The 25,480-nt window shown below is 36.6% G+C and overlaps 1 protein-coding gene across 2 annotated transcripts in view; it reads left to right on the top strand.

Moving 5' to 3' along the window:
• The window catches only part of LOC132153158 (dual specificity calcium/calmodulin-dependent 3',5'-cyclic nucleotide phosphodiesterase 1A-like), a 72,407-nt gene that overhangs the window by 22,612 nt on the left and 24,315 nt on the right, over positions 1–25,480 (top strand). The window contains exon 1 of one of the 2 annotated variants that reach the window (XM_059562465.1): positions 5,501–5,789. The exons of the other annotated variant lie outside the window; for it this stretch is intronic. Coding sequence (XP_059418448.1) covers positions 5,737–5,789 — 53 coding nt within the window. The 5' untranslated portion in view covers positions 5,501–5,736. Of the gene's footprint in view, positions 1–5,500; positions 5,790–25,480 lie in introns of those variants that run through there. 2 annotated transcript variants of the gene reach the window in all.

Below are 25,480 nucleotides of genomic sequence, written 5' to 3'. Positions count from 1 at the left end.
AAGGCTCCTGCGGGAGCAGACACTGCTGCGGCAGTGGGGAGATACGGGAAAGGCTCCTGCGGGAGTAGACACTGCTGCGGCAGTGAGGAGGTACAGGAAAGGCTCCTGCGGGAGCAGACACTACTGCGGCAGTGGGGAGGTATAGGAAAGGCTCCTGCAGGAGCAGACACTGCTGCGGCAGTGAGGAGGTATAGGAAAGGCTCCTGCGGGAGCAGACACTGCTGTGGCAGTGGGGAGATACGGGAAAGGCTCCTGCGGGAGCAGACACTGCTGCGGCAGTGAGGAGGTACAGGAAAGGCTCCTGCGGGAGCAGACACTACTGCAGCAGTGGGGAGGTATAGGAAAGGCTCCTGCGGGAGCAGACACTGCTGCGGCAGTGAGGAGGTATAGGAAAGGCTCCTGCGGGAGCAGACACTGCTGCGGCAGTGGGGAGATACGGGAAAGGCTCCTGCAGGAGCAGACACTGGTGCGGCAGTGATGAGGTATAGGAAAGGCTCCTGCGGGAGCAGACACTGCTGCGGCAGTGAGGAGGTACGTGCAAGGCTACTTGCTTCGGCTGCTGTAGATGTTGGCTGTAGGAAGAATAAAAAGAAAAAAGGGTTAGTAACATTTGATGGGGCAAGCTAAAAATGAATGGGTAGCCTACTGTGTCACCAGCTCAGCAATTGGTTGCCTGATTTGACAATTCCTCAAGCCTTGTCCACGTTATTAGGTTCCTGTTGGAAAAGCATCTTTCCTCTCGTTTGGCCTCGGGCTCTTTAGACGGTCTCCCGAGCGGATACGTTTGGAACGCTGTTTTCACGTTGTAGTATGGACTGTGGAAACAGAGGCTTTTGGAAACGATGAAGCATGTTTAGTCTTGTAAGACGTTGTACCGAAAGACATGATTACATACGTTAACCCCTTACCAGTCACCCCCCATTTTTGGCATGGAGACAGAAATTGCGTACCCAAAATAAAGATGTTTCTGCTCATGATTCTTTCTGACTAGATCCATGATCAACATTTGTCCACGAGCTAACACTTCGACGTTTACCGATTAGGAATAGGAATCGTTTTCCTGGCATAATTACTGAATAACTGTCACTGAAATGATGTTTTATCGAAATATTGGTCAATTGGCTTTCAATTGATGCAGGGTTTATCCAGATCAGGTAAGAGAGTGATGTTAAACGTGCTGTGAAAATGAACGATAATAAACTGGGGCCGTTGGCGATGCTTGCAAGCAAATGGGTAAATGGCAGTTATGTGCTATTCGCTTCCAAGTGGTTTCTAAAGATGTTTACTTGCCAGTTTTTTCATATTACGGTCCTTAAAGTCCCCGTGAAACGGAAGTTGCAAACGACTTTTCTCCAGTGTTGTGACGTATTTCCGAGAGAAACGGAATTATAAATGAGGAAAGTAGTGGGCGTGGCTTATTTTCCAACTAGCACCTGATTGGATCTAGATAAGTAGGTGTTTAATTCAAAAAATGGAGGCAGATCTAAATGCAAGTTTACAATCGGTTGTTGAGGATTACTCGCCACCTGAATCACCGCAATTTAGTTTTTAGCAGGAAAAGGAGGAAGATGAGAACAGGAACACACGGAGGATCATTTACAAAAATGCACCTCCTTGCCATCTCTCCTTTCACGCGCTGTCAATGCTCGCCACACACAGGCAGCCTGTCTACTGTCAGTGTCAGTTTGATGGGCGTGGTTACGGATTAAGCAGACACCAAATTCCTCAAGCCTACGTCATCGGTGAAGGTCCTCCAATGCAGAGGGGAGGGGCATTTTCAGATTTTGATTAAAGATTATGAAGGCAAAATTTTTTTTTTTTTTTTTTTTTTTGAGTGGATGGGCTCGCATGGATGAATTGTTCAGCACAAAACGATCAATTTAGGCAAACAAAGTAAATATAGTCAATTTTGATTTCATGTGGACTTTAAAAGGCGACAGTTATTTTACTCACACTTGCTATCCTGCGTTGAAACCGAGCGCCAACCTCCCGCTCTCTCTCGTGAGGCCAATAAGGAAGTGGCTAAAACTGCAATTCATCGACTGGCCGCTTGAGGCTGGCTGCAAAAGGGAGTCAGTCCCATAGACTCCCCATGTTAAAATGCCCAACTTTACAGCAGGAAAAAACATGTTTACAGCCTGGTTCAAAAAATGATTTTGGTCTAAATAGCTCATTTTGCCCTTCATGACAACTGTGAGGGGGGTGAATTTTTTTTATAACTCATCCGTTTAAATTATATTAAGACTTAATATAAGTTCTGCATAATTAAGGGCGTGGCCGTTTGAGTGACAGGGAGATTGCCGCTGCTGACACTGCCGTCGCGCTAGGTGGGCGTGGCTACAGCAACTAGCTCCCGCCTTTGCCCATTTTTGATTGTCCGGAAGAGTCGCGCGGTGACGCGCTGCCAAGATGGCGACGGCCCGCTCTACACACTTTAGGCTTCAAAAACTCTCTTCAGTAGTCTACGGGTGACTTCACGGACACTACGTCCATATTTTTATACAGTCTATGGTTGAAACACTATGGCGGATGCGTTTTAGATGAATTTTGAGTGATCACACCGGTGAATGGTGAAATAGGTCCCTAAATTATTTGGTCCTACCAGAAAACTTGCATAGAAATTAAAATTTAAAATTAAATTAAGCATTTAGCAGAGACTCTTTTATCCAGAGACTTACGAGCATTTTATTTATTTTTTCCTTCCTTCATGTTTTTCTGTACAGCACTTTGGTCAACTTTGGTTGTTGTAAAGTGCTTAACAAATAAAGTTGGTATGGTATGGTATGGTATTCCATGTTCACGTTTCCATTCTGGCTTTAAAAAAACATCAAGGTTTGTGACAGGCTAAGTTTTCTATACCACAGTTTTAAATATTTTTAGCTGCATATGGGATCTTGTACTGTGTCAAAAGCTAGTTGGTAGAAGGATGAAGTATTTTCATATGTGATTTGGAAAACGGCAGATGTTTGTGCAACTGTTGTTTTTTGTCCATATCTAATAAGTTACTCAAAAATTAATTCAAAATTATATTCATACAGACAATTATTTGAATACACTTCTTCTGTGATAAACAGACTGCACTGATATAACAGTTCCGATTGATACCAAAAAGTCAGTCATTTTTTTAATGTAATTGCCTCAAAGTAAATGGCTAATGTTAAAATCCAACAGCATTTTGTCTAAATAAATTATAAATAAAACACCAAAAACTAAAATCAATTGCTGTAAAAGCTACAAGACAAGTGAATTTAGGCATCACAATATTATAATGTACAGTATGAAAAATGGACATTTATTTCTAAAGTAAACATTTAACTGTTATAATTATTAGTGTTTTTAAAGATTAATTTTGTGCATGATGTAAAAATTAGGTAAATGAGCATTGTGCAATTAAATAACAGGCCAATGTATATATATTTCAATAAAACTTGAAATAACAAATATTGATTGTAACTTAAAAAATACTTTAAAAAGATTATGATTACCACTTGACATACCATTTGATTAATTAATTCTGTCGAAAATGTTTTGTCGAATTTTGTAGAAAAATAGTATAAACATTTTTTCAAATGTGCATGAAGCCAACAGAAATACTAAGATAGCATTTTCTATGAACTTGGCCCATACATTTAAAACTAGATTTTACATTCACATTTAATGCATTCTTCTTTTCATCATCTCACACATCCGTATTTATCATTGAGCATTATGTAGTTATTAAAATTGCATCGGATATGCCACCAATGACTGCCTAAGTTGAATGCTGCGTTTCTGAGCCTCATAATAGATGAGTAAACAGTTTGGATTGTTTGTATTTTATTTTATTTGGCCAGTTAGAGTAACTCAAACATTACTCTGGTGTCTAGTGTTGCCAAGTCCGTGGTTTCCCTACGAAATTGGGCTACTTTAACACTGTTGCCGTGCATTGTTTATCTTGTCCGCGGGTTGACGCGACCCCAATAATGTGATATTTAGCCTCTGGAATGTGAATTGTACTGGATGATCCCTGCCAAAAAACATGTATTTTACCCCCCGGAATACGATTTTTTTTTACTAGGGAATACCCCTTGAAACGCACTTTGGCTAGATTTGAGTAGAAATTGGTTTTGTTGTGAAACCCTGGCAGCCCTGCTGTTGTCTGTAACAACACCCCCCCCCCCCAACCCATTTGAAAAATTTACATTATGTGCCATCTGTAATTGTAACATTTGTAGTATTATGTAACAGTCCTGTATAGTTTCTAAATTACCTGAAAACACAGGATGTGTTTGCTTGTGAGTAATGTTGACTTCATGAGGAATTTCTTACATTCGAGTGCACTTTACTTTAATAATCTCTACAACATTATACCACCTTTAGCCAAGTACTACATATTTGATTAGCGTAAGCTGACAATATAGTACGTCTTCATTTTAATTATGGTGATTTGAAAGGATGTAATTTTATTTCTTCACAATTTTTCAAATATTTTTTGTTCTTAGTGTTAAGAAAATTTCAATAATCTAAAGAATATTTTACCTCTATTAAAATAGGGGTGCTGTACATGTTAAAGGTTTTCTATGTAACCATCAATGCCAATAATGAACCTTCATTTTTTAAGAGTGTAATATAGATCAGTACTTGTTAGTAGCTAAATCTTACAATAAAAGGCGTTTTTCATAACGTTGTGCCTTGCATATTTTGAACTATTGACAGACTGTGGACCTGGAAACATTTATGTGTTCTTTTTAAAGATGGTTTTAATGATCCAGCAAACTTTGTTGCCAGATATGTGTCTCCCCCCCCCCCCCCCCTCTCTCTTTTTGATGTGTCTCCATCTGTGTCCATGCCGTTAGCCTCTGAGATTGGCATCTCCACTCTCTTGAAGATCATTTTAGTGTTTGCAACTGTTCCTGAGTCATCACTGGGTGCTCTTTTGCCCCACTCTGGCTGAAGAGCCAAGTTCCTTTTGATTAAAGCATGAGAGACTCCCCTGAAGAAGTCTTATCTTTCTTCTTTTCTCCTCTTATCATTTTATGTTCTCTCTGAGGTCCACTTATAATGTTAGCAACATTTCTGTAGTGCCAAAAACAGTCAGTATTTAGTTTTCCATGACAATTTTCCACTCTCTCCCTGACCCTTCGACTGTGTCCTAACCAGGTATGATGAAACAAGCTTCAAACCAGTTTGTCTTTCCACATGCAGATAATGTTTCTCAATACCAAACTGGCATTGTTGAGGTGAATTTTTTTTGTGTGTTTAAATGTGACAACAGAAAGTTGTAGAAGCTGTTTTAGCATATTGTTATTCCAAGTTTAAAAGTTACAGTATGTTTGCAAAGTACACCAAAAAATGAAGGAAAATCAGATTCCTCATGACACAACCATTTTAAACGCACACCTCCAAAAGAAGGACCCTTCATCGCATAACTTTGTTCACACATCACACTACATGCAATACAGATTGCGATATATATTTTCTGGAATTTAGGAAGTGTTTTTTGCATGAGGGACAGAGAGATAAGAGTTGTCGTAAAGAGTTGGCGCAGGAGCTCTGTTGGGAGCCTGGCTCTCTCTGAGTTTAATGTTTGGTGCTTGCCTGTGATGTGGCCTCCATGGCCGTTTGCACTGGCCCGTCAGTGAGAGAGAAAGAGGAGAGGGAGGCTGGATTGGGCAGAGCACACGGCAATGTGAGGAGCAGCTGGGGACAGTTTGAATGAAACCTCAGCTCACACACTCTCTGGACTCGTGCTCTTAAATGGATGAGTATGTGACTTTCAAAAGGAAGCTTCTCCATGGACCTATCTTCAGGTAAGAGGCATTCATCTCATTCAGCTCCAGTTAAATGTGTAAATCTGTTGTGACTGAGTTTGCCAGGGAACTTTGTTTTAAAGTTGAAAGTTTGTTTTCTGTAGTCGTAACTTCTGTGGTGCTTTAGCTTGTATTGTAATTAAGTAATCTGCTTCTTCTTAGATGTTTCTCCTGAGGAAACTACCTCACATGTGTCACTTCTTGAGTTTCAAAAGAGATCAGTCTCAACAACAACTGTGTTCAGATTTGTTAATACACCAATCAAAAGTCAAATACCTCAACGCGGACTCAAATTGCAAAGTCCAAATTATTTGAGCTATTCATGTGAATTTAAAAGCGATTCTATTCTCTTACGTTACATAAACAGTTGCCCCATTTAGCTTTATTTGTCTTAAAAATTATCTACGAAGTCAATACATAAAACTGAGATCATTTTGAGCAAACTTGAAAGCAAATAGTGCATCTAAAGTGTAACTTTGATTCCCAGAGGCACTTCCAACCTTATCTGCTTTTGCTCTGTTATCAGCCACAGTGCATTTCAAAGGAATGGGAGCAAAATACCCTTTGCTAAATGCCCCCGTTTAATGTGGTTATGTGGTCATTAGAAGCAGAACATTAAGCTGTGGTTCATTGCATTCTCTGTTATTTCAAGCAGGTTGCTAATCACTTTTTTGCATATAAAACGGAAGCAGATGTGCAGCAGGTTCTTCTGCTTTTGTCAGACATGTCAATTTAGCAGCCTCAAACTGGATTTACAGCGCTATGTTCTTAAGGATAAAGTCACTAGCTCTGTTTTAAAAACTAGTGAGCTGTCTGTGTACATAGTACTCAAGGTACTAACTGATATGGGACCTTGTAAGTGACTGATTTGGAAAGCTCTGCATAGAAAACAACAACATGCATCATAAAAATAGCAGTTCTCACTCAAAGTAGAGACTCAACTGATTTCAGTAGAGTTTGGCGCTAACATGTTGCAAAACTAATGGTACTTATATAAGCGTGAAAATACATAGCATGCACACACATTCGCTACATTACTTTTATAGATAATTTTTGTTATTGAATGAATTCTAAAGATGTTTATAATGCTTTGTTCAGCATCTTGCGTGGAATTTTCCCTGAGCTTTATGGGATTGCCTTCTACATAGGGTGATGTCTTTCGAATTTGGCCAAAAGTTGTTTTTATGTTAAAAGCCTGCATGCAATGCCTCAACTACCAATGTTATTTTAGTATTATTTGTATATTATTGTAGAATTGATTCATGTTTTGAATTAGCTTTTATTTTTGTTTTCAGATTTCATTTTAATTTTAGTGTAAAGATTTGATTAAAGTTTTCGTAATTGTGTTCAAATTCAATTTATTGAATATTTTATTTTAGCTTTATTAAAAATACAGAGAACAATTTTAAATAGTTTTAGATTTTGTTAACAGTAACATCACTGCTTTCATATGCAGCTCAGTAGGTTTTAAAACAGAACTGTTGTTGTTGAGTTTGCAATAAGGTTGAGGGAATTCTAGAGTTCTTGGCTTTTTAGTTATCCTGAGATGTATTTCTGTGTGACTCTTGTCCTGTCTTGGGGGTTTCATGTTATGTTTTGTATCCCTGATGTTCCCCTTGAGGTTCCTTGACTTGCTGACTCCAATATCAGCCTGCTGGGAGGCCTGCATGAGAATATACGATTTTTCAAACTTGCAGGCTAAGTTCTGGAAATCATGCTTTTCCTACCATTTGCAATGAATAACATCCCATTGGGCATTTCTACACCGAATCTCACTCACTCTCATGTTATTCTATATGACTTTCTTCTTTGGAACTGTAAAGAAGAAATTGTTGCTCTTTTCCAAGCAGTTTTAATAAATTGGGATTTCATTCATCTAAAAGGATGCAAAAGTACCATAAAATAGTCCATGTGTGATGTCTGATCAAAAGCACACTGGCTGAAACCATTTAGTGGTCAATTAATTGTTGCATCTCAGATGATACTTTTATGATTTTTTTTATGGTGCTTTTTCAGTCTTATTTTTGTGGATATGCAGGAGGAGTGTTTTGAGAAGAGTCTAGGGAGCTGTCTTAGTGACTGAAGACTAAATTAGTCAGGTAGATTAAACAGAACCTATCAGTTTGCATTTTTTGCAGATCATAATGTCAAGGGAGTATTGCACATTTTTCAGACCTGACATCTTGCTCTTGCAAGCCATTAGCAATCTTTACAAAGCACAGAGGACATCAATTGAATTAACTCCTTACATCTGACATTAGTTGGCTCAGTTAGGTAGTGGAAAAAAATATTTATGTAGATCATTTCTCACCTCTTAGAGCAAATATTTTACCCTGTATAGTAGGAGTGTTGGACTGTATAGTCTGCATGGTGGCTTTGTGAAGAATATGAGGGATTTTGGTTATGAAACCTGCATACGTGAAACACATTTGTTTGTAACAAAGAACAGCTGTCTGTCTGCTTGTGGGCACATGCTATACTGTAAAAACTTAGTATTAAAATGTGAAATGTGTGCAATATTTTCTCAAATTTGTTACAGGTAAAGCATAAATTTGCAAAATAAACAGAGTAAGATTTATTTATTTATTTATAAATGTAATTAATTTCTTACAAAGAAATTTAATTTAGTTTAATTTAAGGATCCATTAAATTGGTCATATGTGACAGTAATGACATAATGTTTTAAAAGATTTCTATTTTAAATAAACACTGTTCTTTTGAACTTTCTATTTATCAAGGAATCTTGGGGAAAAGGTTTAACGGTTTCCACAAAAATAATTAAGCATCTGTTTCCAACATTGCGAAAAATAATTGCTTCTTGAGCAACAAATCAACATATTACATAATGATTTCTGAAGCATCATGCGACACTGAAGACTGGCATAATGCACGAGTTCACAGGAATAAATTTCATATTAAAAAATATTTAAATAGAAGCCACTGTATTAATATTTCACAATATTACTTTTTTAACATATTTTTTTATCAAATAAGTGCATCCTTAGTGAGCATATGACACTTCTTTCAAAAAAACTAAAAACATAAAAATAAAACATGACCACCCCAAACTTTTGCACAGTAGTGCATTCATGTAAATATTAAAAATAGCAATTATGGAATGCAGCTGATTGAAAAATTAAGTTTACCTTGAAGCCAAACTGAGCTGAAGAGTAGATTTTTACTTTCATAAATTATGCAGACTATAGTTGCAGACAGAAACCTCTGTAAATCAGCTTAATAGGCCTCTGTAGCTTTCTCTACATTTTGCTTTTTAAATCAGCACTATCTTTGCCAGGGGTGATTATACAGTATATATAGAGATGTTTGAGCTTTTTATAGCTTTTATTGATGTGATAATTTGTCCTATGAGACTTAGATGCAATCTGTATCACATAACTTGTTACTGGCACCCATGATGCAATAGCATCTCGCTGATATTTGAAACATATAAGGGTTTGCATACCAGAGAGTACATACAGTACGATATCTGATGTCTGTCACTGTGGAATAAGTCAGTTTGGAAAACCTTGACCCAAAGTTCCTCATCAAAGCCAGCAACATTTAGAAAGTTAATGAAAAATATGAATGCAGTCATAACCTAGCCTTATTTCCCCCGAAGAGCATATTGTGTGTTCCTTTTCTGGGAGATTCAGCTTTCAAACCATTGACCTCACAAACACATCCCCTGTCATCTCTGGTTTGTTTCTAAAAGAAAATGAGTCAAGGCTTTTTTAAGAGTAGAGAATGGCTTGTACTAAAGCGATGTTATAAATGACATAATTGTGATTAAAGAGTTACTATTGAGTTGCGTTAGATCAATCAATGCTCTTGTGTTTAAAGGGGCATGACACAGAAATACATTTAGGATGATTTAGGATGTTACTGCTATTTCACCCTGCTTATCACATTAATACACTGTCTGATTAATTTACCTTTCATTTGTAAATACTCAGGAGTTTGTGCATTAAATGGTCAAATAAATCTCAGACACAGTGTCACATTCATTTACAAGAATAATCCATCAGTTTATAATTTGATGACATGTCATTTTATAGGAATAAAGTGATGGAAATAAGCCTTTTTTTGTAAAGTTTTATCTTGAAAGGTTGTGTAAAATGAGTACAGAATAGAAGTAATAAATGGGAGAAATTGTTTTTTTACTGGAGGAAGCAATATTATGGACTGTGGACTCTTATTTTGGCTGAAAGTTAAAAAAGTTTTTATGGTGGATTTGTTTCTTACAAACATGCAGCTTTTTGCGTCACAAGATGTTAAGTTATAGACTGGAGTGGTGTGGATTACTTGTGGATTATTGTGTTGTTTTTATCAGCTGTTTGGACTCTGGCGGCACCCATTCACTACAGAGGATCCATTGGTGAGCAAGTGATGTAATGCTACATTTTTCCAAATCTGTTCCATGAAGACTATTCTCATAAATGGCTCCGTTAAAAGAGCAAATAACCTTTTAGAACCATATAGAACCAATAGAGAAATAAAGTTTTTTTTTTTTTTTTGCATGGTCCACATCTGATCCAACTAATCAAGTCCTTCAAGCTTATTTGAAAACTACATGGTATGTGGTTTGGAATGGTGTAGGAACAAAACTCTGCAGGACTCCAGTCCTCCAGGAACTGAGTTTGACACCACTGTTTTATACAGTTGTTTTTAGATGTTATTGCTGATTTGAAGTATGTTATTGAAACATAATCTGTTTTGGAGATTTTTTTTGTCCCCATTGAAATAGACTCAAGCTGTGCTAGTTTGACTGGAAAGTAGCTGCCAAGAATGTAACCAAGATGGCCTAGAAGTTCAATAAGTCTTTAAAAGAGTTAGTATGGTTGTACTTGTGGTGAATGACCAGTTCAGGGACCACTATTGCACCACCAATATCCTCCTGCTCTGAATAGTAACTTTTTTCTGAGGTTTTCCTTTATCCCAAGATTAGTTTTGTTTTTGAAAGCAGTATAGATGTGTCCTTCACTATGTTAGCCCTCAATGGTTCGGTGGTTGGATGAAAGAAGAAAAATGCTTTCAGAAGGAGCTATTGAAAGAAGTAACTATGCTGTATATTTACTTGGTTATCTCTAAAGCTCACTTGCTTTTGTTCTGGATCATTTGACATGATGTTATTGTGCCTTTGGAAGCCAGTCGGAAGACCTCTGCAGGCGGCGGATGTAACGGAAGCTTGTTTACTTGTTTATTAAACCAGACACCTTTTTTTCTCTCTAGACTTTAGCATCAGTGTTAGCAACTGAAAATGATAGCTTCAGCATTCTACTGAAGGGCAGACTGATCTGACTGATAATCACAAAATGAACATGATTGTTGAAATCCTAATATGGCAGTCAAGGACTCCAGTGTGATTCTCTGCTTGTTTTTCTTGTGATTTACTTTTTAGATTCCCTTTTCAGGAAAAAGATGTTTGATGCAAGTGACTATAATTAATTCAGGGCCAATATGAGGCAGACTTTGGTCTCTTTTGTGATTACATTTTTAATACAGTTTCTTATTTGATGGATGTTTTTTTTCTTCAGTGGTGTAATGTAAAGTAATAATAGAAAATTAAAGCTGCAAGCAGCGATGAACGGGCCCTCGCACCCGGGCTCACCGCCAGCGAGTTGCTTTAGTAAAAAAGGTGAAAGGCGAAAAATATGCATTTAAAGTCATAAATATAAGTAGAATATGTCATAGTCATTTATATGTGCCAATCTTCCTGTTGCCAACAGGTGGCGCTCTAATTATAATGGAATATTGGCCTTCAGATGTGTTCAGGCCAGAACTCTTATCGAACATGTGAAGTTTGGGGAAGATCGAACATTTTATGCCTGAGTTACAACAACTTCTCTTCCTATGGCGAGACATCAAATTTTGTCATGGCGCCATGGACACGTCCTTTAACAAAAATTCAAGATCTCCACAATTTAACATTGCACAGGCCTTTAGATTAGACTGACGAAAATAAAATGTTGATGTCATTAAATTTATTGAAGTAGTTAGTTACAGTGTAAAACATGACACTTCCTGTTGCCAGCAGGTGGCGCTATGACTATGACTGAATATGGGCATGTAGATCTGTTCAGGGTAGAAGTCTTATCTAACATGTGAAGTTTGGGGAAGATTGGACATTGTATGTCTGAGTTACAGCAACTCCCTTTTTCATTGCGAAACATCGAAATTTGTCAGGCCGCCATGGACATGCCCTTTAATGAAACCTCAAGATCTTCGCAATTTAACATTGCAAAGGGCTTTAGATTACACTGACCAAGTTTGGTGTTGATCTGAATAAATCTGTAGGAGGAGTTTGTTAAAGTACAACCCCTGAAAATGGCAAATACAACACCAATATCGCAGAGAAAATTCTAAATAACCGACTTCCTGTTGGGATTCGGATTTCGTACCCAGAGACTTTTTATAGGTATTGGTGTGTTACATGTGTGTACTGATTTTCGTACATGTACGTGAAACATAGCTTGAGGCGCAATCCGTTGAAAGTGTATAGGTGGCGCTATCACAAAAATAACGCCATATGTAGCCTACACCGAGCAGCATAGAGCGCCCTCTCGCGGCTGCAGACGGTAATGTTTCTCTTGGTGCTTGGTTCTAAATAAATGCGATTTATAGTCCAGTGCGACTTATATATGTTTTTTTCCTCGTCATGACGTATTTTTGGACTGATGCGACTTATACTCAGGTGCGACTTATAGTCCGAAAAATACGTATGTTGTTATAGCACATAAAGATGTGAGTGACTGATGTATGGATTTCGTAATTAGATGTCAATATATTTTTGTAAGGAAAACTAAAGATTTACATTATTTTAAAAAATAATAATAATAACAACAACAACAACAACAACAATAACATGAAAAAATTTTACTACTGTGAATTATTTGTATTATTATTATATGATATGCATATTTTATTGACACATATTATTGACTCATGATTGAATTCATGTTATAGGGCTCCTAATTTGAAACAAATGAATTTCAATTAATTGTATATATACTATATATCAGTGTTTGGTGAGAATTAAGATAATTCAGAGATTGTGGCAAAATGTGTCATGTCTTGAACGTGTCAAACGTAAACAGCTTTACAGGTTTATTGGACATGATAAATTCGTTTTTAGTCCAGTTTCTTGAGCATCAGGTAAAGTCATTCACATGCCCAAGGGTTGGGATTTACATCGCTTTCAGAGGAAAAGCACAGGAAGATGTTTAACAGAGATAGTCTTAGCCAGTAAATCAGTGCCCTCTGTGCTGCCAAAACAAGACTAAACCGACGTTGCATGCAGTTTTACTGCTCTAAATGGGAACCCAAGAGGTTAGTTTATAAACCAGTGTAAACCAACCTGTCCTGCGGGCATTAAGATGTGGCTTTAGTACTTGGAGGCCTGTAGAGAAAGAATGGGATGTTTGTTTAAACAGAGCTCTGTTGGCTCGAGGAATTGTTCTCTGGCACTTCAGATCACTGCAGACTGTTTACTGTATGTCAACCTGGGTTTAGCATGTCACCAGAGGGGCTGAAGTCCTCTAGTCAAATCTAAGCACACACAGTCTTGCAAGGATTATTGTTCTGCGAGGCCGCTGGACACCAGTTTCTTTGCAGGCCCCCTCCTGTTGCAATTACAAGATTTATTGTCTGAATGAGAATGTGCAAATTGATTCAGCATTTCTGATTGTCTAAAAAAGTGTGGGTTGTTTCCTTGATCCAAACAAAACATTTGTTTCAATTATATTTGTCAGGTTGTAGGGACATTTTATGTCTGCTATTTTCTCCCCCACCATGTGTGTAATTGGATGCTGTAATTTTGTACATTTTTTTATAATGTTGTAATTCTTGAGAAGAGACCTTAACATTTTGAAAAATGCTACATTATTATTGTTAATTATTATTAATGTTATTATATATATATATATATTTATTTTATATATATTAATAGTAATAATAACAGTAATTATTATATTTACATGCTGTTTTACAATATAGATATGTTATTTTCTTGCAAAGAGAACTAAATATTTTAATAATAATAATAATAACAATAATAACAATTATGAAATATTAATAATACTAATAATATTTTAGTGACTCAGTGTTTGAATTCATAATTTGGTTGGGTTGGTTGTTTTGTGTTCTGTTCATTTCTTTCAGAAATCTTTTATTTGTATGCTATTAGCTAATGTTCAAGTGAATGACTGCATCAGTATTTAGTTCACCAGTATCTCTAGGTTAATTGAGAAAAGTGGACAGGCGTATGATGACAGTCCACTTTCTTTCAATTCTTCGCCTGTGTTCACAGGCTATCTGTCTATAAATACATTTGGTAAGCAGTATTGGCATCCAGGGAGGACTATTTGTGACAATATTTTCTCTGTTGCCGAGGGACTTTTTTGGAACCAAAAAGTTAGCCACGGGATATTTGTGACATCAGAGAACATGTCCATTTATTTGTCAGAATAAATAAGGCGGGAAACTGCTCATGGCAGGATTGCGCACATTACTCATGCGATTTATCATACTTAAAAGGAGCTTTTTACACTCTGGACTCACCACATGCTCTTCCCCACCTCTCTAATCATTCTCAGGTCAGTGAATGGTCCTATGGGTGCCAGCTATGTGGGTTGAGGAATGTAGAGCTGTCTGTGAGACTGGCAGCACATTCTTTCTTTCTTCCTTTCCATCGCAGAGCCCTCTCCGAATCCCCTGAGGGACCGTCAATGACGGCAGCGACTCTGAGTTTAGGACTTTTGCACATAGAATGGCACAGCAAGCTCATGGGAAAATGTTTGAGGTTGACCTTCCTCTGTGCTTGTGTGACTGGGGCACGATGGCCTGCCGACTGCCTGTGCCAGCGTCTCACTGGGCCACTGCTAGTGACGATGAGAAACATCCCCCTTGCTCTTTCTCCAGGGCTTTCTCATTCACCCTCAGAGAACAAGCTGGCTCTTAGGAACACTTCTTAAAAAACTTAAAGCAAACTTCCAGGGTTTGTTTTGATTTGCAATCCCTAATCTGACCTGTGCGGATACACTGTGAGCTATAAAAGCCTTGGTGGGTCTAGATTTGGAAAACAGGGACTCAGAAAAGAGGTGGAGATGGATTCAAACTGGTCCCTGAGGAACTTTTTGGACTGGGCAGATGGAGCAGCATGTTACTTCATGGACTGAAGAATCCAGATGCATGTGCCTCTGAGGATGATACAGCTCTCTTTACTGTGTTTTTGCTTCTGGGAGGCCTGCTATAGAAGTAAAAAAGTCTGTTTCCAGGCAGGCCTCTTTTAGATGCTTATTTTCATTTCCATTTGGGTCTGAAGACCCTCCCCGGTACACTGTGTCAGGGGTCAAGGCAAAGTCTCCAAAAATACAGTCAGTCTAAGTGGCTGTGCTCTGAAACCACTTGACGGGATGGGTCTGTCAACCCGTCATACTTCATCTCTTGTGTTTTTGAGCTAGGTTTGCAGTCATATTCACACAGCTCTCTGGGATACTTGATTCTGATTGGTCAGTTTCCTTATTTTGTCAGATATTTCTGTTTAATGGCCACTAAAATAGAGAATAGGGCACATGCGCCTCGTAAGCATGTCATATAATGGTTCTGGGGCCATTGAATCACTTTCAGAGTTTTACAACGGTCAGTATCCGTTTACCATAAAAATGATTTAAGATTGCAGCTAAATTGTCAGTATCTTCTTTTAAATAACTAGTTCATTGGTAGCAAACTCCATACTGGTGTTATTTTAGAATTTTTACTTTTGTAGTCTTTATTTTAACTTTAGTTTAAGTTTTAGTCATTTTTATATGCTTTTTGTAATTTATTTAAAGTCTATATTGCTTCAATTCCTTTTTACTTCACACTTTGTTTGTCATTTTAGTACCTATTTTATTTCAGTTTATTGCCTAGACAATAAATTTAATTTAATTTAATTTAATTTAATTTAATTTAATTTAATTTAATTTATGTGTTTATTTCTATTCTTAGCTGAAAGATTATGCATGGAGATTGTAGCACAGGCTAATTTGCATCTTAGGTCTTCAGAAAAAAAACACATATGGACACATAATTACACTAAAAGTCATATTATACTTTCTTCTTTTCTTTCTTTTTTTTAAGTGAGAAATATGTTAATTAATGAGTGACTATATTGTCTTAAAATGTTGAAAACAAGCATACAAGCAGTGATTATTGCAAAATAAACCCTTCAGAGTGATGCAAGAGTCCTCTGCTCATTGTGTGTTTATTTTCCAATAATGACCAGAGGACTTTAAGTCACAGTGTTTTTATCACATTTAAGGAGGTTTTATGCACTGTGCATTGTGAACTAATATATTCCTTTTAGTATTTCGGCAGTATATCGCATGCCTAATATGCATAATATGCTAAAAATCTGCATGCGATGCCCCGGTGTCCTACATTTGTTAAAATGTTCAATATATAACAAAGCTGAGTGCTGCAACCCATAATGTAATGACTTGTTTTGACCTTCCAGTGTAATGAATGATTAACTCTTTCTTGGCTTACTTTATGACCAAATTGCCAAAGACATTTTTAAACAAAGTTGCATGATGCATACTGTTTTACATACTATTATTGCAAATAACAGACAATATAAATTATATTTTGCACAGTATTCAGAAAATAGTGTTGTATTGTTCTAACATGTACTGTATACTTTTGAATGCACTGCATTTGCCTTTGAATAAAAGTTTCTGGCAAATATAATGTAAGCAAAATTCAGAGGAGAAATGAGAGTACACTGGCACAAGTATATTTAATATATCATCTAAGCGAGCAGCGCATGTCGGAGGTTCTGCTCTCTTGCTGTCCTCAATGTTAAACACACTTTTACAGGCTTCATATGAATGCTGATAAGCACAACAGCTGTTGTGAAGGGACCGGAGGGAGGGTGATGCACTCAAGGCTCTGCATCCCATTGCATTTGTGCCATATTAAATGTCACACCGAGAGGTTCAAATGTTTGAGACCACAAAATAGGATTTGATGTTGTTGTTGTTTCTTTCTTTGTTTAAAGCACAATATGTTATTTGGAGCTCAAATAATGCTAGAGCACATGATCATCAGGCTTTGTTCATGTCAGCATCAGTGCTGCTGTCATTAATCAAAAGAGAGACCAACTGAATACCTTTTTTTGCAAATGTTATTTTATAAATATATTTAAAAAATTGCATTTAATGAGAAAAATGCAAATTAAAATCATTTGTATTTGTTCTCTTTCAGCTGTCAAAGGGACACACATATTTTTGGTTAACTATAAAATAACCTAGTTCAAATGTTTTTTATCTTCATCTCAAGCTGTATTAAAGAGAGAATGAACAGGGAACAATGTTTAGACGGAATGATACTAGAGAAAATGTAGAAGATCTTGAGTGTGAACTGTAAATCCCTTCCTAACACAGTGGAAAGACCTGCCTTTTGCAGCCTGCAGAACTTATGTGATAATAATACATACTGTGACTTTTTGAGTGGGTGGGCTTGTATTGTATGTGTAATACATGGTTACACACCCTTCTCTACATTATACCTTATTACCATTATACCTTTTCACCGCAGACGCTGTTAACCATAAGCGAGGGAATGGGTGTTGCCCACAATGTTTCCAAAGTCCTTATCAGTCTCCGGCCCACTCTCCACAAGTCAGATGAAGTCCGTCTCCCTCACGTGCTTTCACACACTCCAGGTAAAAATAGGCCCTGATAGGTTGACATGTCACCTCAGTACTGATCGCCCCCGGCTACTTAAACTGAACCAGATCCTGTCCTTGCTAATATATTCCTGCTGATTGTTGTATGAAAACACCTCTATTCACATTACAAATGTTTAATGGTATTTTAATGTGCTTGTTTATCTTTTTGAGTTTACATTTAAAGGCTTTTGAATTTAGATCACCCTCAGGATTTCCAAGATGTAGATGAGTTTGGTTCTTCATCAAAACAAATTTGGAGAAATACAGCATTACATCACTTGCTCATCAATGGATCCTCTGCAGTGAATGGGTGTCGTCAGGATGAGAGTATAAACAGCTGATAAAAACATCACAATAATCCAGTAAGTAATTTCACTGTTAATATTATGGATAGAGGACCCATATTTCAGCTGGAAGCAACAATTTGAATTAAAAAAAAAAACAAAACACACAAACAACCAGTTTTTTATTTCACAAGATGTTAACTGATTGGCTGGTGTCATGTGGATTACTTTTGATGTTTTTATCAGCTGTTTGGACTCTCATTCTGATGGCACCCATTCACTGCAGAGGATCCTTTGGTGAGCAAATGATATGCATGCTAAAAAAAATAAAATCTGTTCCAATGAACAAACAACATATTGGTTGGCCTAAGGGTAAGTATTTTCACATTTTCAGCTAATTTCCATTTTTGGGTGAATTAATTATTTAAGCTTTAAATGTTGTAAAAATTGGTATTAAATCTCTTTGTTGTTTGCTGCTTTTTAATTTTTATTTGAGTGGCTTAGCCAATAGCTTGAGTTTGGATGACCAATGGCAGATGGGAGAAATGTTTGGGAAACTTAAGTCCTTTTTTGAAATTCGGTTTAAATTGAAGTTGAAATAAAGGATCCAAAAGGTATAGGATTTACTTGAGTAAGAAATTACTAATAAATTTCTTAAATAATTAAAAAGAAACAGCAAAGTAACATTTACTATGGAACTAGAAAAAATATAAATAATTAAATATACTCCATTAATCTGTGTTATTTACAACCTCATGGTTTTTTTTTTTTTTTTACAGTGCATTAGAAAGAAAGGAACACCTCTAAGAAATAATATTTTCCTCTGGGCTCCAAAAACTTGGATCTCATTTGTGTCCACATTTGGTTGAATTTCTGACTTTATACTGTATGTTTATTTTATGATGCACTTCATACCTTGACTCTTCATTCTTCATCACTCAATTAAGAGCAATGAAGTCAAGTAATTTGACAAAAGCTTCACATTAAGGGCCCTATCATACACCCGGCGCAATGCAACGCAAGGCGCAGCGCAAGTGTGTTTGCTAGTTTCAGTCCGGTGCCGTTTACTTTTTCCCGTCCAGCACCACATCATTTATTTAGCAAATGCATTTGCGCCCATGGGTGTGCTGGTCTAAAAAAGAGGTGTGTTCAGGCGCATTGCTGGAGCATTGCTATTTTAAGGAGCTGAAAATAGACTGCGCCATAGACCTACTCAAACCTGATATAAAGTCTAAAGTCACTGGCGCAATAAGCTTTTGTTATTTAAAGAGCGCGTTGGTAGAAAATGTGCCTCTGGGCGGGTCCACAGTGCGCGTTGACTTTGCTTATTACACACAGGGATGCGCATCACACAAACATGCCAAATATTAAAAACAAAAGGACATTACAATGTAAAAGAATATTACTGTGTACAGGGGCGCTGCACAAGATCCCGGGCCCTATGCATAGGCAGTCCTAATGCCCCCCCTTGAAAATATATATTCCACACTTTTCAAGGGCCCCCTCTTCCTTTGGGGCCATGGTAATCAGTACTGGTTTTACCCCCAGTCTCCCAGCTTTAACTTCGCTCACAAGCAGATTGGTTTCTTCGATTGAAAAGTGTTCAGCTTTTTTATTTTATGATGCACTTCATACCTTGACCCTTCATTCTTCATCACTCAATTAAGAGCAATGAAGTCAAGTAATTTGACAAAAGCTTCACATTAATTGAAAAGTGTTCAGCTTTTTTATTTTATGATGCACTTCATACCTTGACCCTTCATTCTTCATCACTCAATTAAGAGCAATGAAGTCAAGTAATTTGACAATGAAGAATTAGTTGGCTTTTCCGCCAACTAATTCTGCCCTGGCGCGAGCACATCTCGCTCTTAAAGGGAATGGGAGATGACACTCTGATATGTGTATTAAACGTTAGGCCTATTACTCATTAAGAGAATAGGGACAACCCATTCCAAAAATGCGCCCCAGCGCACGGACCGTTTTTCTATCGTTAAAATTGCAAAAGTGGATTTGGACACGCACTGAGTGCACCTGTGCCGTGCACTTTACATTTTGCGTTTAGATCATTAAAATAGGGCCCTAAAATTTTTTAAGCTGCATTAGGATTTTAAGACCCACATTTTCACAGAAACAACAGAGGATCTTCGAAAGGTAGCCTAATTCATTCTTTTCCGTCACATACTTGACAGACAAATTGCACTGAATGCAAGAATGACTAGCTTGGCTTTGAGAGCAGTTTACGGTGGACATTTGCGTCATTATCAGATGTTATTCTGATCCACCCCAGACTACAATCTGAGTCAGCCACAATTTCAGATCCTATCGTGACTGGAATTGGTAATGGCTATAGAGAATGAAGTCAGGCCAAACTTCAGGAGAATCAGCTCCGACAAAAATAACATGGTCCGTGTTCACTGCTGTTTCTTTTACTCTGTTTCGCTTAACCAATGGTTTCATCTGTTTGTATTTGTGCTGTTGTTTGTCTTTCATCCTGTCATAGTGTTTCTGTGGCAGAGAGCCTCATCCAGTTTGAGTTTAGGTATACATGTTATCTGTCAATAGCACACTGCACACTAATGAAGAGGTGTTTATTCAAGTTGCTACGTTACAGACCACTTTCATAAACAAAAAAGCGGGTTGGTGACTGAAAGCAGACATTAATCAGAGGACATTTGGCCATTTAAAGATTACAGCTCCATAACTCTGACCCCTTGGCTGATTAACAGAACTGTTGCCTACCCTTTTAGTGGAATACCCGTATTAACTGAATGACAGACAGTGTCATTGTCAGCTGTCAATAAGATGGTTGTTTCTTTTAACCCTTTCGAGTCGATTAATGCGGATACGCGTTTTGAGTCATTTTCTCCTGATAACCCCGAAAAGAACTTAAATTACACTTTCAGTTTTAATCGTACAGATTAGAGCAATACATCAATCGAATCTGTAAAGGGTCTACTTTTTTTGGATACAGACATAATAACAACAAAACTTTGTGCACTTATAAAATAAAGATAACAAACAAGGCAGGGGCAGACTGGCCATCTGGAGCACCGGGACTTTTCCCGGTGGGCCGCTAGCCAATGTGGGCCGGCCCACCCGGTACACAAATATATATATATATATATATATATATATATATATATATATATATATATATATATATATATATATATATATATATTTATTTATTTATTTATTTATTTATTTTTTTAATTGACGGAAATCATAATATTACATCTCTTTTCTTCGATCGTCTAATTTAGAGAGAGACAGATTCATCTGGTACAGCGAATTTCTCTGAGCAGCAGGCCACTGTATACGTTCACTTAAAACATAACCGACTGTGTTTACGAGAATACTTGCAGAGACAATTATTTTGAAATAATTGTGTGTGTATTTGTTCATTCAGAAGTTAGGATACCCAAAAGATTTAATTAATTCTTTGTACGCGCATTGTCTGAAATGCTGGTTACTTTGGAAATGTAATAGGTTACAGATTACAAGTTACCCTATTTAAAATTTAATAGTAGTGTAACTTTTTCAATTACTTTATTAATGTAACTAATTACTTTTGATTACTTTTTGATTACTTTTCAAAATCTCCAATAAATGTTTATTTGCAACTGTTAATCATCTTCAAACATTTACACCATTCAGGTTTAACCTTACAGCAGTGCTCAATACTGTCAGACTTTTACAATCCTTCATCACTTGAATTAAGATGATCAAATTTGAACACATGTCTGCATGTCTGCTTCATTAATTTCCACATGGGGCGGACTGGGATAAAATTTCAGACCGGGAAATCTCAAACTCATACAAACAAATTCATGGACAACACTATTTTTTGTATGGACCTGATATAAAAAAAGATTTAAATCTTTAGTTTGGGGACATGCAAAATAATTAAAAGTTCTCTCCTGAACTTCACCTTCACTTCATTTCTTTTTTCTTTTCAGTCTCTTTATTTTGCCCTGTTATCCATCTACCTCATGACTTTAACACTCAAGATTTAACAAAACTATACTTTCTAAATTGCCTACATGTCAAATTGAGTGCATCACTACAATATAAAATCCTAATACTGAACATGAGTCATGTTTTTCCCTCACAAAAATTAACTGCTTTTATTACGTAAAAGTACAGTAACCATGTTTTTTTAAATTATTATTATTGCAAATGGATTACCATTTGTATTTATTTTTAAATAAATAAATATGTAAAATTGTGGCATGGTTTAACAACAGTAACCTTTGTCTCTGAATTTATAGCAAATATTAAAACTTTGCATATGCTTTGATTCAAGTGTACTTTTGATATATTTGTCCAAAATGTGGCATATTCCGTCCGTGTTAGGCAATAGCAATCCCGTTTTTATGACTGGATTCTACTAACCAGACTATGTTTCTGCATCGCGGAAATTATAGGGCCGTACGTCTCAGAATAGTCGGTTCAATTTGGGAAAGAAATCAATTACATCTGTACAGTGTTCGAATTGAGTCAAAGCTCTTGGGGGGCCCCCCCCCCCCCCCCCCCCAAAAAAAACAACTAATAATATACATATTTGTATTTATTTATTTCATATAATAATATAATTTACTTTACTTTACTTGTGAATTTAATTTACTTTGTGTGTTTCATAACATGTTTTTGCAGCTGAGCAAAATTAAATAAAAATCTATGAAATAACAAGATGGCTCTTCTCTTCTTTCCCTTGTCCATATCTGAGAAAATAATGTAAGATGTAAGTTGTAATATTATATTTGTTGTCGTTACTGTGAATATATTTAAGAAAGCACTCCATGTTATTCATGCTACTTATTAAGGTTATTAATGGTGATATAATTTGAACAGTGCACATGGCATTTTATTTCATTAAAAAAACTAATTTATCTTGAATGTAGTTACATAACCCTTTCATATTTTCAAGCAGAAGTTGTCATAGTTGGGTAAACTTCTATAGTGGTGAATGAGAGTATATGTTTAAATATATGTTTTGTCACAATAGTGTTTCTACAAGAGGGAAAAATAGAAATAATTTGATACGATTACGATGCTGATGACCATTAATCAATTTTGATCTCTTGATTCACTATCAATTCACATGAATAGGCCTACTGTACTTACTTTTCTTGGGTTAAACTCAGTATTTTCTTGCATTAATTAATATTCACTTGTGTGTGCTTATACGAGTATCTTTTTAAAATGTATAATCTAGTGTTTGATCATGTCTAAATATTTATTTAAATGCAAAACCTAAAAATAAGTAAGCAGTTATGACCTGCAATACTCTTTTGAGCAACTAGAGTATGTATATTTATTAGAGTGGGTAAACAATGGCATTGCAAATGGAAATTATTATTTTTCTGGCCACAAAATGACTTTAATTTGCCTCTTTGCATTGAATTTAAAATCCTTTTCTCCACTTAACCTTAAATACTACACTAATTGTATTAGGCTGTACATAATAATGGAAAATAGGATACAATTCATAACAAAAACGGTTGATCTGCATGTTTGTCTTCGGCGTAATAATCAATGCATGTGTGTCTCACGCACAATTCGTGAGAGTTAGCAACCCTGCTTTATCATCGTTGACACAAAAAAAGCCTTCACCTGATGAACATTTTCATCAGTAATAATGTCCTTAATTAAATTAACACTGTTTTTGAGCAGTTAAGGTTACTAGATTTAAAATGATTTGTTTAATTCAGAATGGGTGCAATGCTAGCTCCAAACAAGATTCTATTTTTCTCAGAATTACGTTAGATGGCTAATTACAACTAACAAGCCGATAGTGAGCTAGCATCATAAGATAAAAAAAAACAACTATTGACAGACCAAGATTATAAGTGACTCTCTGATTCTAAGATAAACACTTATTCAGTAGCAATAAATTAGGTGTACCAAACAATCATAAAACAAAGAAATATTATCTTACCGTTATCGTGAGGTAAAATAATGACGAAGGATCACTCTGTCAGCCAATCACACAGCGACGTCGCGCCCGCAGTCTGTAAATTCCTTCAGAAAACAGCGTGTGGCGCACTTGAGCGTATTTTCAGATGCACATCTAATTTGAAGTAGCTTTTTATGGGAGCGGCACTTTTTACAGTCTATGGAGTGGCAGCGCAATACTTTGGTAAAAAAATAGATAGATAGGGCTATGTCAAATATTGTTTCTATTTTAGTTTTAATGAAAAACCAGGGGACCCCCCAAGGTCATTTTTTTGGGCCTTATGGGGGGTCCCTTGATGCTTATGGGGGGTCCCGGACCCCCCCAGCCCCCCCTCAATTCGAACACTGCATCTGTATGTGGATGTGTTTAAATATTCAAATGTAATCCCCACTGTAATCTTTAAAATTTTCAGAAGTAACTGTAATTTAATTACTCATTTTTTCTTAGTAACTGTAACTGATTACAGTTACATTTATTTTGTAATTAAATTACGTTATTAAGTTACATGTAACTAGTTACTCCCCAACACTGGTTAATTGAATGCAAAGTGTGAGTTCTAGGAGAATGTTTGTCTCGTGATGAACATGTATCGCTCACTAGGAGTCGCTAAATGAACAGCTGCAGCACGCAGGTTATCTTTTTTTTTTTTTTCAATGGAGGATCAGTTGCCCTATTGGTTAAAATCCCCAAACAGTATACTTAAATATCAAATAAATAAATTACATCAAAACAGGGGCGTTTGCGTTTTGATGTGGTGGGCTGCTGTGGGCCAGAAAGTCCAGGGCCACTTTTTGGTCCCAGTCCGCCCCTGAAACAAGGTGTGCTGTCTGCAGCCTTTGTCTGCGCTTATCTTCATTTACAAACACGTCATTAAAATGAACTGTAACTCCGTGAATACTCAACGAAAATACATGAGAGAGATATCTATAGAAAGCTTGACATGTCTATTTTTAAACTAAACAAGTGCCGCCGAAAATTCTGTGATAAAGTAATCCATATGAAAACAACACGATGTCTGTTTTTCAAGTCTCCCTTCATTATATCTAATGTGACCACGCCCCCGCGCTGAACGCGCTATTCAGATTCAAACTGAAGCGCGCGGCTTGAATACGCCCATAACAGAAGAAAAAGCAGCGAGACCGTTCTTCAAGTTTTTATTTTACTGTTTGCTTCGCGATGAGAGGAATAAGACATAAATCACCCGAAAAGGATGTGATGTGGTTGAAGATTTGAGAAATGGATTTCCTCAGAGAAAAAAGAATGAAGCTCTTTGTTCAGCAGAGATCATAAACATGAGTAGGCCCTAAGTCTCTTTTTATTTATTTATATACTTGTACTAGTTTTCACATAACATGTAAACATTTTACTAGTTAGACTTTTTCCAAATACTTTTTCCAAACTATAGTTCCTGACTAAATGTATAGGCCTAGTAATCAAGTGAAACATTATGAAGTTTCAATAACAATATACAATACTATACCATTCAAAAGCTTGATGTAAATAATATAAATGTAACAAATAGATAACTGTAACAAATGTAAAAACATGCTTTTCTTTCAATTTATTCCCCCTAAAAACCCAGAAAAATATTTTCAGCTCTTTTCAACATTAATAATAATGATAATAATAATAACAATAAATGTTTTTTTTGCAGATACTTTAGTTCAGTGAGTGATTGACAGGTGAGTGGGCGGTACTTCGGTGTTGTCTAGGACTCATCTAAACGGATTAGCATATGTCT

This window comes from Carassius carassius, chromosome 11 (genome assembly GCF_963082965.1).
Source record: "Carassius carassius chromosome 11, fCarCar2.1, whole genome shotgun sequence".
In the NCBI taxonomy this organism is placed as follows: domain Eukaryota; kingdom Metazoa; phylum Chordata; class Actinopteri; order Cypriniformes; family Cyprinidae; genus Carassius; species Carassius carassius.
This window is presented reverse-complemented; position numbering and strand designations above follow the sequence as displayed.